The sequence below is a fragment of the Protomyctophum parallelum genome (genome assembly GCF_964188405.1).
Source record: "Protomyctophum parallelum genome assembly, chromosome: 12".
In the NCBI taxonomy this organism is placed as follows: Eukaryota; Metazoa; Chordata; class Actinopteri; order Myctophiformes; family Myctophidae; genus Protomyctophum; species Protomyctophum parallelum.
In genome coordinates, this window is record NC_139712.1 from 34533227 (window position 1) to 34545666 (window position 12440).

The 12440-nt window shown below is 43.1% G+C and overlaps 1 protein-coding gene across 1 annotated transcript in view; it reads left to right on the plus strand.

Moving 5' to 3' along the window:
- tnfrsf11a (tumor necrosis factor receptor superfamily, member 11a, NFKB activator) overlaps positions 1–12440 on the plus strand; it is a 29900-nt gene that overhangs the window by 4793 nt on the left and 12667 nt on the right. Inside the window, exons 2-10 of the mRNA XM_083778521.1 lie at positions 2837–2915; positions 3866–3991; positions 4973–5119; positions 7294–7384; positions 7905–7981; positions 8450–8554; positions 9678–9727; positions 11298–11543; positions 12198–12440. The exon at positions 12198–12440 is cut by the window's right edge and continues 110 nt beyond it. Coding sequence (XP_083634647.1) covers positions 2837–2915; positions 3866–3991; positions 4973–5119; positions 7294–7384; positions 7905–7981; positions 8450–8554; positions 9678–9727; positions 11298–11543; positions 12198–12440 — 1164 coding nt within the window. The remainder of the gene's footprint in view (positions 1–2836; positions 2916–3865; positions 3992–4972; positions 5120–7293; positions 7385–7904; positions 7982–8449; positions 8555–9677; positions 9728–11297; positions 11544–12197) is intronic.

The following is a 12440-nucleotide window of genomic DNA, read 5'->3' on the forward strand; positions in this document are numbered from 1 at the left end:
CGTCGCTCATTTGCAACCATATCGTATTATTGAGCCTCACTAATGCTCATTACAAGAGAGGACCATTTCTGTCTACTCAGAACTCCTCCCTCTGTGTGTGGCTGGCAGTTCAGAAATCTGCCCCTACCAGTGACATTAGTGTCACCACTGCTTCTTTAACACACTTTATTTGGCTCTATTTTCGTCCCTAGACGACTTTGCCTTTTTTTTTTTTTTTTTACTATTTTGAAAAACATTTTACATTTTTCAACTAGCCGATCTACATCGACACACTGTGAGCTTGTAGATCGGCTAATTGAACTACTAAAAAATGTCACAGTAGTAAAAAAAGGGAAAATACGTTTATGGATAAGGGGTAATTAAGGCAGTGACGAAAATAAGGCCCCTTTACTTACATGAACCTACAGCAACCATCAACATTCCAAATAGCCACGGCGGTCTCCTCGTTCTATTTTGCAATTATCGCCATACTATGACCTTTTATTCACGCTGGGAAAGCAGAACAGCCTCGTACCGTACACACGTACAGTATGGGAACCTTTCCACTGAGCATTCCTAATAGCGCCAGCGCAGGGCCACATGTTGCTGATTAGCGCTGCGGTGCAGAGGCCATGAGCGCTGTGCGTCGTTAGCGATGCGGTCACAGCTAAAAACAATGAGTGACTGACTGATGTGTGAGATGCTCAATGGCGGTAATTAAACACTCACTGACACCGCTGGAGCGCTGCTGGCGCCTGCAGCGCTCCAGACACGGAGACCAACTGCATGGGGGCGTGCCACACTAACAAAGCAACTGAGAGACAGAGAGAGAACTGAGAGGGAGTGAAATTGATCAGTGGTTCTCAAAGTGGCTTTCAGGGACCCCCAAAAGTTTTTTTAAGATTTGTTTTAGGCTTTTCTACCTTTATTGATAGTATCAAGTGAAGATAGACAGGAAAGAGGGAGAGAGAGAGAAGGGCAGAGACACGCACCAAAGGTCGTCATGAACGGGACTCGTCAGTCCAGAGCCTATATGTGGCATTGCCCTACACTAGTCATTATGTCTGTCCGGCGTCTTGGCATCCTTTCTGAGCGGTCAGAGTGTTGCTCATGGTCAGAGGAGAGAAGTGATTCACCGATATGTGACTGTCTCTGATCTATCTCTGTCTAACGGGCCTCTATACAGCTCTAAAGATAACCCTTTGTTATAGTTGTGGTGTGAACTCTCACTCTGCCATCTGGTGTGAACTATATCTTTATAGTTATATAGTGCTTACTTGGTGTGAACAGCCTTTATAGGGGGGGTGTGTGTGTGTGTGTGCGCGATGGAAAGAAAGAAATAACAGGACCGTTTCAGGAAGAATGAATTGACAGGAACCACGAGACGTTCACTGTAAGAGTCAGACATCTTGGTTCTGTATAGGCTGTTGATTCTGCCTTTAAATATCTGGAGGGAGGGAAAAAAAGACAGCCTTTTAAACTTGACCCTCACAAAGTGGCTGTGGCTACGGTCTATTTTCTAACACAACATTCACATTCTCTAATTCAGCAACGTGGCAAGTCGGTCATCCGCCCTTCAGTTGATGGTGGTTTGCGCGTGTGTGTGCGAGCGTGTGTGCGTGTGTGCATGTGCGTTTGTACGTGTGCGTGTGCATGTGCCTATTTCATACTAGCCCCCAATGTTTCAGTATTCACCAGTGTTTGCAGTGTAACTGCCTACTAGTGGAGACCACCCTTATGTGGTGGTCTGCAGTCAGGAGTTCAAACGTTATTTACCACGACTTCAGTGCTGTGCGTAAAGCGGGCCACTGTTAGAGTCTGGTTCACCATCCTGGAGGATTTCCTCAGCAATGTGCTTCTGGGAGATGGAAAGTATTCCTGGGCAAAGAGTTTGGGGAATGTTACCAACCGCTTTCCCTCATTACTTACAGTACTCATGTCTCCACTGTGACCTTTTGTGAATGTGAGAAACGGTCAAACGGACTGTTGACGATGCCGCAAATATGATTATATGGTTAATATAGTAGTGTGTCATTTTTTATGGTCAACTCCTATGGCACATGATTGTATTAATAGTAACCACTTTCAACCTGGGATCCATATTTTGGGCATGTAAAAACAAAAGCTGATCTACAAGTTGAACTACACACTACTTTACAAGCTAGAGTCTAGACCAAGGGTCTTCAATGTTTTTTTTTTATTGTTTTTGTTTTGACCCCTTAGCGGAGAGAGAAAAGAAAGCAGGGACCCCTAATATTGTATAAAATTGTGTTCCAGGTTAAACATTTTGACAGCACTGCAGTGCAAATTTTGGGTTTTTGTTTGTTTGTTTGCACATTAATCACTTAAGGCTTAAGTGATTAATCTGCAAACAAACAAACAAAAACCCCAAAGGTGTTTGGAGGGCTTAAGTCTTAAGCCCTCCAAACACCTTTGGGGTTTTGGACTTGGTCTGCTCTTGTTCCCCTCTACATCAAACCTCAGAAAATAGCAGATCTACAAGCTCTCAACGTTGCGAGCTTGTTTGTAGATACTAGATTGGCAGATTTGCAGCCAATGTTCCCTCCAGAATAGGGATGCTAGGGTTCATTAAAGTGATTAATGTAAAATAAAATAAAATGGAGGCACACTTATAGTAACTGGGGTCCCCAGAACTACTTTTCTATCTTGATATCTTTAACATACATGTAGAAATCTTTTTAATCTTCCACTTATTTTAACTGGATCTTTTTTACTTTTATGCCTGTTTTACATGTTTGTGTTCATTGTTTGCTTCCTATGTTTTTATTCTGTGAAGCATTTTGAGTAGTATTTTGTACGATAGGTGCTTTATAAATAAATTATTATTATATTTCAGATGACCCTCTCCAAATCCATCCAATGTGGCAAAAACCAGTACTTGAAAGACTCAAAATGTTGTGAAAAGTGTGGACCAGGTGAATAGCACAAACACGCACACAGACACACACACGCACACAGACACACGCACGCACGCACGCACGCACGCACAGACAGACAGACAATGAAGTGGTGTGTTAGTCACATATTTTAAAATGTCCCTAAAATTATTTTAGGGATTTAGCAGACACTCTTAATAAGCAAGGTAAACACATGCATCAAATGCAGAGAGACAGTGTAGTGCCTCAGTAAGCTAGTATCACTTAGCATCAGCCTAAACAATATACTGTCAAAACAATAATCATCTCCACATTAAAACTATAGGATACCAGGTAAACAAAGCACGTCTAAATAACATGCCATGTAAATTATATTTCTAACATTGTGGTCGAGAAAAAAACAAGACTAAGTATTAAGTACATTTGAACAAAATGACCACGCTACATAATGTCTGTATGGGCGTCATAACTGGGTCAAGTGCTAAGGGCTGAGATTGAGTTCGAAGAGATGAGTCTTCAGATTACGGCGGAAAATTGGGAGTGAGTGTGACTGTGCACTCCTAATTTACTCAATGGCAGCGCCACAAAACAGTCCGTTCCCATCTTAGAGTATATATACTTTAAGGTTCCCATGCTCACACACAGTTCCTGAATGAAAGGAGGAAGGATGTTTAAAACAGGAACATGTAGACTCCAAATAGACTCCTCACACGTCCTATTCTGACATACTAACTAAATTGTTCATACCCTGCACCGCATACTGTACAGTGCGCTACATGTATTCTTCACACACACCCAACGCATTCTCCTAGTAGAAGCATGGGGCAGAGGATAAGGAACAAATTTTCAGTCATTTTTGTTTCAATTCCTGTTTTTCCCAAGACTAATTATGTCTTCAGTCACCTCTCTCTCTCTCTCTCTCTCTCTCTCTCTCTCTCTCTCTCTCTGTGATGTACATACAAACACACTGTCTCTCTCCCTGTCACTAGGCTCCCGCGTGTTCGCTGAATGTACAGAGGTTAAGGAGACCAGATGTCGTAAATGTGATCGTGGTGAATACCAGCCTGGATGGACCCAGGAGACCCTCTGTCTGCAGCAGAAGATCTGTGACGAGGGTCCGTACCAATGTTTCTTAACCCATTCTGACTATGTCAGTCGTATAATGCATAATGCTCTGTTATAATGCACTTATAAGGCTTCATAACGCTCGTTATAAATGTTAACTGTGCTGGTCCGCTGAACTTCTAATGCATTATGACCAGCATTTATTTATAATAAGTCTATAAACGTAAGTGCATTATAATTGCCATTATAAATAATGCATTTTAGACCCACCCTTTAAGTAAAGTGTATCTTTTTTTTATATGAAGGCGCTCTCCCTGTCTCATATTTCTGACCTTTTGTCACATTTTATGCATTTTAGTATACAGCATAAAACATTCAAAAAAAAAACCTGGTTAATTCAATTCCTAAAGAAAAATAAAGGAATGTATTTTTTATTTTTGGGGAATTGGAAGCTTGCTGTATTGGTCAATTTAAATTAATCACTTCAACCTATATACAAACAGACAAAATAGCTGATCTACAAGCCCATCACAACGTGATGCGTTGTGAGCTTGTCGATTGCTTACCGTAGTATGACATGCACAAAATAGTGAGGCTAGGGTTCATATGGTTAAAAATGATTCTTGTACAACATCATTGTCGACCTCATTATATTTTTTATAAACGAATTCTGAGGTTCAGAAATCCTATGGATTGCTCAAGGGGGTTCCAAATGGACCCTTGCTGGTCTGTAACAGAGGGTCCATTTGGTTCTATTTGTACACTCCCAAAGTTATGGTGGTTGTTGAAAATAAAAAGTTTTTAGAACCACTGGTATTGTAATTGCCTACTGTAGCAGACGTGAAGTCCACATATCGGCTCCTCTGACAGTGTGATGAAACCGGTTCCGGAAACAGTTCCAAATGTGATGGAACCGATTCGGTCCAGTTCCTCCGGTTTTCGGATCCCAAACCTTCCCGTCGATACACTCCCTTTAAGGGTAATTTGACCCTACCTCTGCCCTGACCTTTGCCTTGACCTTTGCCCTCCAGGTAAGGGTTTCATGTCCCGGCCTGAGAACCTGTTGGCGGAGGAGCCGTGCCACTGTCGATCCAACTTACAGTGTTCCACCATCAACTGTGAGTACTGTGAGAAGATCCCTGTCTGCAGGCCTGGACACGGACTGGAGGCTGATCCAGGTGAGAGAGAGAGAGAAACACATGCACACACACACACACACACACACACACACACACACACACACACACACACACACACACACACACACACACACACACACACACACACACACACACAAACAAGTCTGCGTTCAGAGGACATACTTGTTTGGAGTGAGAATAACCAGGACCGTGGTAACAGAGATATCTGTGGTGGTCCCAAGGTAACTTTTGTAAAAGGGGAAACCTTTAGGTTTATCATTTGTAGGATCACTCGCTCACAAGTCTTGAAGAGGCAGTATTTCCCGGAGAACGTGCAGGCGCCAGGGAATGTTTGGGGAGTTATTTTTTTATTTGGGTATTTCTTTTGTTGACTGACCCGTTTCATTTTCGTGTGGGTTATGAACTGAGGTTCTATTTCATTTTGCATTATAAACTGAACTTGTGACATTAAAATCCTGGACAAGGTTTTGTTTTGTTTTTTCGTTGAAAAAAAGAATTTTTTTCCCCCCAGTTTGATATTTGGGGATGTTGAACTGTGTTTGAGGGGAAAACAGGTTCATTAAATACATGTATCCATGTGGAGGATTGCTATTGGAAATTGTCGGATGAAAGGCTGGCACCCCAAAAATACAACTTTAAAGACATTCCACAACACTCCAGAAGTGTTTTAGAACATATTTATAGTTATCGTGCAAACTCACGGTGGTGGTCCTGGGCTCAGAATCTGTTGTTGGGGCTTAAAACAGGCCCCAAACCACCCTCACACTCGTAGTCAATGCAAAGGTGTCAAACGTGTGTAATTGGGTGTTAAACTGTCAGAGGACACTGTGTTCTCCTTTGGTCACTGAGCAGTTTCGCTCAAGTCACTGAAGGGCACCTTGACAGTAATATAGTTATACTATAACTATGGTACAGTACATTAGCCTACTAGAAGGGAATAGGGCATATTATCCTCTACATTGCCCTCCATTTAAGAAGGCAAATGTGTTACTAATTAAACTTCCCCTGGCCAGTGCAGATTTTTCCCATACAGCTGATGAATGCGTAATGCGGCCTTCATAAAGTGCCCTCCCTTAAACAAATGCTGCCCCTGCTCTTCAGCCGCGCTGCATGCATAATGCGCAATTACGCCCACACATCTAGTATGCACACAGGTGTGCTAATTACAGTACATGCCGTGTATATATAATTTCCCACATTTCCCAACAGACTGGAGAAAATGTGGGAAAGAAAGCAAAAATACTCACGGCGACACCCACCAAAGAGCTGCATTCTCTGAAGTGGTTAGTGCTCGATTGGATGATCCGTTTGACTCCCAGGCAGCTGAATAAAGAATGGGGGGATTTTGACATCCCACTAGTACCAGAATCAGAGAGGCGACGTCGCTGTGTGCGTCGGCTCATTACAGGCTGACCAGCACTCCACCTGCCTCCAAATGGATCAGTTGGACTGGAACTACTGAAGAAAAGACGGCGATCCGAGCACTCAAAAATGTGTAAAAATGAGCAAAGGATTCTTCATCAGGGCAGGTATGATACCTATTACATGCCCTGATGACTCCTTTGCGAGTCGAAACAATGTTGGCTTTTTAAACTTAAACTAAAGTACCTTGATTTTATATCTACCTTTTTTACACATTTTTTAGTGCTCAGATCGCCGCCTTTTCTTCACTTCTCTGTCTATGATCTACTGTATAGGCTTATTGTCCCGCCCCTCAATGTCTTCACATTATTGTACAGTTAATATAAAACGCAGCCACCTCTTTTGACCATCAGGCCCACTCCACTCCACGTCATCAAACAGCAACGCACACCTGTGGTAATATCATTCTACAGGCCACAGGTTTCTCCCCCCCCCCCCCCCCCCCCTGATCCTGACCACAATTGGCCAGCGTTCGGGCGACGGAAGCTGGGTATGTAGGGTGATGTTTGTCGTATTGGTATTATTCACTTACTTCTAGTAAGGAATGTGTTTATTTGTGAGCACTGTGGCTCTCTGTACACACACGAACGCGCGACCAAATGGAAAACACAGGCTCCATTAATTGAGAGACCTTCAGACAGTGGGACAGCGGCGTGTTGATGTTTTCCCACATTTCCCGGTCTAGATTGACCATATTTCATGTTTTCCTACATTTATCAGAACATGCACACTGTACGTACTCAGTATCTTGCTGTGTTTTGTGCTTCCAGACTCAACCAATGGCAGGAGAGTGTGTGTTACGTGTAAGAAAGGATTCTTCTCTCCCGACCTTACTGCACAGCCGTGTAAACAGTGGGCCAAGTAAGCACGCACGCACGCACGCACGCACGCACGCACGAAGCACATAAACGCTGTTTTTATCTTTAGAAAGGAAAGGAAAATGTAATTGAAGACGTATCCTTGTCTGACCAGCAGCCTGCTGTTGTGACTAACACACACACACACACACACACACACACACACACACACCCTCCACTTCAATCCCGAACCACAGCACTGGCCGGATCTGTGATGCTGAGAGAAACACCCACACACACAGGCACACACACACACACACACACACACACACACACACACACACACACACACACACACACACACACACACACACACACACACACACACAGAGACTGGAAAACTGGCAACGGAAATAAAAGTAATGACTGGTTGCAATGCACAGAGAGGACTGGGTTTAAATTTCTCATTGCAGACCTTGTATTGAACTGTATTTTCCTGTGCCTGTCTTTTCAAATCGTTAATAAAGTTTTCAATCTAAATGAAAAGGCTTAGTGAGGGTGTTGTTTTTGTCTTTTGTGTGCAGCTGTAAGGCTCAGAGCAGGAGTGAGAGGCAGCCAGGCGGACCCCAGACCGACGCCATATGTGGACCACCCATCTCTGGTACGGTACTAGGTCTGCATGTCACTATCAAAAAATTAATTAACGATTTAAATGTGTTTTTGGTCTTGTACATTGTAACATTATGTTCCTCTCTGCCTTTTAGGCAAAGAGGAACAAAAATAAATAGCAGTTCAACAATCACAATGCATATCTTCGCATTGCGATGAAAATACTGTAGCAGAAAACTTTCAATCTGGTATCCCTATTTTGGGCATAGGAAAAATGTCTTAAAAGATGTGCATTATACACGTTTCTTTGTTTTGTTTTGTTTTGTTTTCTTCTACAAGCTCACAAATTGTTGTGAGCTTGGAAATTGATTTTTTTTTGGTGAAGAGGATTTTTGCAGAGGGAAAACAGGATTTGTGGAACTGCTGTTATTATTATTTGTATTTGTTATTTATTTTTTGGCAGTTTTCAACGCTGTCATGTTGGCATGCTCACGTAATACAAACTGTGTGTGTGTTACAGATCCAACATTCTGGGTCATCGTGTCTGTACTGTCAGTCATCTCGGTTCTCTCTCTTCTGATCCTGATGCTGTTCTGCTATAAGGACAAACTCAAGCTGCTGTCTGGTACGTCCCTCACTGTCCCTCACTCACTGTACGTCCCTCACTGAATGTCCCTCACTGTCCCTCACTGTACGTCCCCCACTGTCCATGCTGCTGCCTTTTGTGTTTCTGTTCTGCTAGCGCCAGGAAATGTAGGAGAATATCGTTTTTTTGCTTAGAACTGATGAGATATTGTTTTGGAAAAGAATGAGGCAGCTGGCCCACGCTGCGTGACGGAGGAGGAAATTAAAAAATATATATATTTAAAAATAAATTAAAACGCTAAATGAACAAACCAATGGGTTTGTATAGGGTGGGGGCGGGGCAGCTAAAATTAATATTGAATATCTAAATACTGAAGTGTTCACAAGCCTGAGTAGATGATAAAATGACCAAAAGTTTAATATCCCTTTAACGGGTTCTGGAAAATGTTCAGGTAAGGGACTGTTCTGTTTTAACCTGTTGTAGTGGACGAAGGGCTCGTAGTGTGTACCCTTTTCAGCTTGTTGTCTTTCTCTCTGGGCAATGGATGTGTTTCTCTGTGCAGTGAACTTGTCTCTTCTCTATTCAGTGAACTTGTCTCTTCTCTATTCAGTGAACTTGTCTCTTCTCTATTCAGTGAACTTGTCTCTTCTCTATTCAGTGAACTTGTCTCTTCTCTATTCAGTGAACTTGTCTCTTCTCTATTCAGTGAACTTGTCTCTTCTCTATTCAGTGAACTTGTCTCTTCTCTATTCAGTGAACTTGTCTCTTCTCTATTCAGTGAACTTGTCTCTTCTCTATTCAGTGAACTTGTCTCTTCTCTATTCAGTGAACTTGTCTCTTCTCTATTCAGTGAACTTGTCTCTTCTCTATTCAGTGAACTTGTCTCTTCTCTATTCAGTGAACTTGTCTCTTCTCTATTCAGTGAACTTGTCTCTTCTCTATTCAGTGAACTTGTCTCTTCTCTATTCAGTGAACTTGTCTCTTCTCTATTCAGTGAACTTGTCTCTTCTCTATTCAGTGAACTTGTCTCTTCTCTATTCAGTGAACTTGTCTCTTCTCTATTCAGTGAACTTGTCTCTTCTCTATTCAGTGAACTTGTCTCTTCTCTATTCAGTGAACTTGTCTCTTCTCTATTTAGTGAACTTGTCTCTTCTCTGTGCAGTGAATTTGCGGTCCTGTGTTCAGAACCTGAAGAGGACGAGGATACAGCAGGTAAGGTATGGAAGTTGCAGGGCAACTCTTGTCTTTACTAATTTCTCTGCTCGGAATACATGTGATTATTAAATCTAACCATGCTCTAGAATCGAGTGCAGCGGTGTTCAAAGTGGGGTACGGGGACCCCCAGTGGTCAATGTTTGATTAGTTCTGTATAAGGTCTGTAACTCTTGAGAGAGCGTACACATGGATCATTATGGGTCCTTTTGGTTCCATATGTACACTCTGCGAGTTAGGATATTAGATTGGGGTCCCGGAGTTAATAACTGGTATCAAACTGGGGCTCCTTGAAATTAAATAAGTTGGAGAACCATGTAGCTAGAGCAGCTAGAGAGGGCATACAGTAAGTGTAGGCTGCGGGAAGATATTTACAGTAGGAGGTGCTGAACGTTCAGTAGGGGTGCGCGAGCGCTAGGGCCTCGTGCAAGCGCATTTTCGTGCGGGAAAGTGGCTTTTTACTTTCCCTCTCCACACGTGTGAGCAATCTGACACAGGCAATTAACCAAGGATAAGGCACTGATACTGTGATACAGCATATTTATTAGGCATAGTAACAGAAACCTAGTAAACCTAGTAGACTCATGGGCTTGGCATCCTTTTTGACATGATTTTGGCATCCATGTTTCATCATAGTCAGTGTAATGCTTTGTTCCAACCGTTTTTTAATTATCCATATTATATAATTCCATTTTCATTCCCATCAGGGCATTGTAATGATCATTAGACTCAGAGCAACACATCTCCCAGACTCCCGGCCCATCGTATTCATCAGTCAGAGTTAGCATATTTGGACACATCGTGTATGATTGACTATGATTGCCTTCTCTGCTTGATCTTTGAACGACGCCCCGTGTTTAGTCTCAACGTGGCTGCTTAATCACAACATTTTCAAGACATGAACATAAACAAAACCATATTTGTCTGTCCGTGAGGGCTGGATTGCCCAAACAGCTATTTTAGCTTTTCCTTTGCCACTTTCTAGCCATTGTTCTTGGAGTCAAAACTGCGGCAGTGTGATTGCGCCATCCTTGTGCACTGGTACGTGATGCTCTGAGGCGAACACAACACTAAATGTGACCAGATTTGACTGAGGGACTGCCATTGGATTTTTTTGAATTTTCGTTTCTTCATGTCATATGAAAGCAGTGAAACATAGCTTCAAAATGACATTGGTTGTTAAGTTTGTCCCACCAGTCTTGGAGATATGGCTTATAGAGTAATGTCTTGCAGAAAACAGGCCTGAAAGGTTCACTTCTGTGGTCTCTAACATTATACCTAGCTACATGTTTAAGCTTGATTAATGTCGATTTAATCTCTGACATTTATTTCAGACATGCTCTAGTATGTGAATAGTCTGCCTGTGCTATTAACTCATTTTGGATAAAATAATTTATTTGGGTTTTCCTCCTCTGGTGAAAAGCTTGTGCGATGGCAGGCTTTCAGTCAAATCTGGTCACAAATAGCATAGCATTAAGCGTTTCTGTCGGGTGGAAACCAAAACTGTCACAGACTCAAAACTAGTTGAGTGACATTTGACCGTGTCTCCGTGTCTCTCTGCCACTTCTAGGAGACCCTGGCTCCTCTCTACCACAGCGGGGGTGCAGGCGGAGCGGGGGGTCCCGGGGGTCCAAACTGCACGCCGTGCGAGGCCACTAAGCTCGTATGCGAGGCGCCACGCTCCCCTCCCACCCCGTGCACCTATCCCCTCACCCCCCCACTCCCCGAAATCAAGGTGCCGCTGCCGCACACACCTCTCATCACCACGGCAACCAGGGACGAGGAGGAGGGGCTAAAGGTGAAGACAGACATGGAGGTAAGGCTTGTCACCGTCATGACATTTCACTTGACCATTATTGTCGACATCACCCGTAGGCTATTAAAAATATATTATAAATGGTTTTATTTTTTATTTTATTTTTTATTTATGGCATTTAGCAGATGCTCTTAATCCAGAGCAGAACAATCCAAGGTAATACATCAAATACATAGAAATCTACATAAAATGCTACCTTATGAATCTAATTAAACAATAGAGGTTATGCACGTCATCATCATATGCAGGAACGCCTACTGAGTGGCAGAAAACTTTCTGGCCTTGACATTCCATACATCCAAACAGAAAAATTCAATCTGATTGCATTACATGACGTTAAACAATGTTAAACTCACTTTGCCACTTGATTTGCCACTCACTTTAGGCATTGCGGAACTCAGCTCCGCCTCGTTCCTGTCCGCATCACTGTAATAATCAATAATGCACACCCTCTCGTGCAATATTTCTCAAATAACCAAAATATACCTTATTTACGCTAAATTTGTGGAAATATAACAGACCTACAAGCTCACAACATGTTGCGACAGGCATATTGTGAGCTCTAATGCTTTATTTTTTTAAATTAAAATGTCAACAATGCGATAATTCATATCAAATAATTGCAATCAGGCGATTATGTGCTCATTGTGACAGGCCTGCACGGAGGACGGGAGCGAGGGATCGGGCGAGCCGGAGGAGGTGACCGAGGATGAGGAGGAGGAAGAGGAGGAGGTGGCGGCGCTGTGGGCGGGGTCGTGCGTGTGCGTCATGCCGGTCCGCCAGCCGCTGGAGGTCGGGGAGAACGAGGACTGCAGCCAGGCGGTGGGACCCCCAGGGGTCCCGGGACCCTGCACCATGTGCGGGGGGCCGGAGGCAGAGCGAGACTCGTGGGCCGGC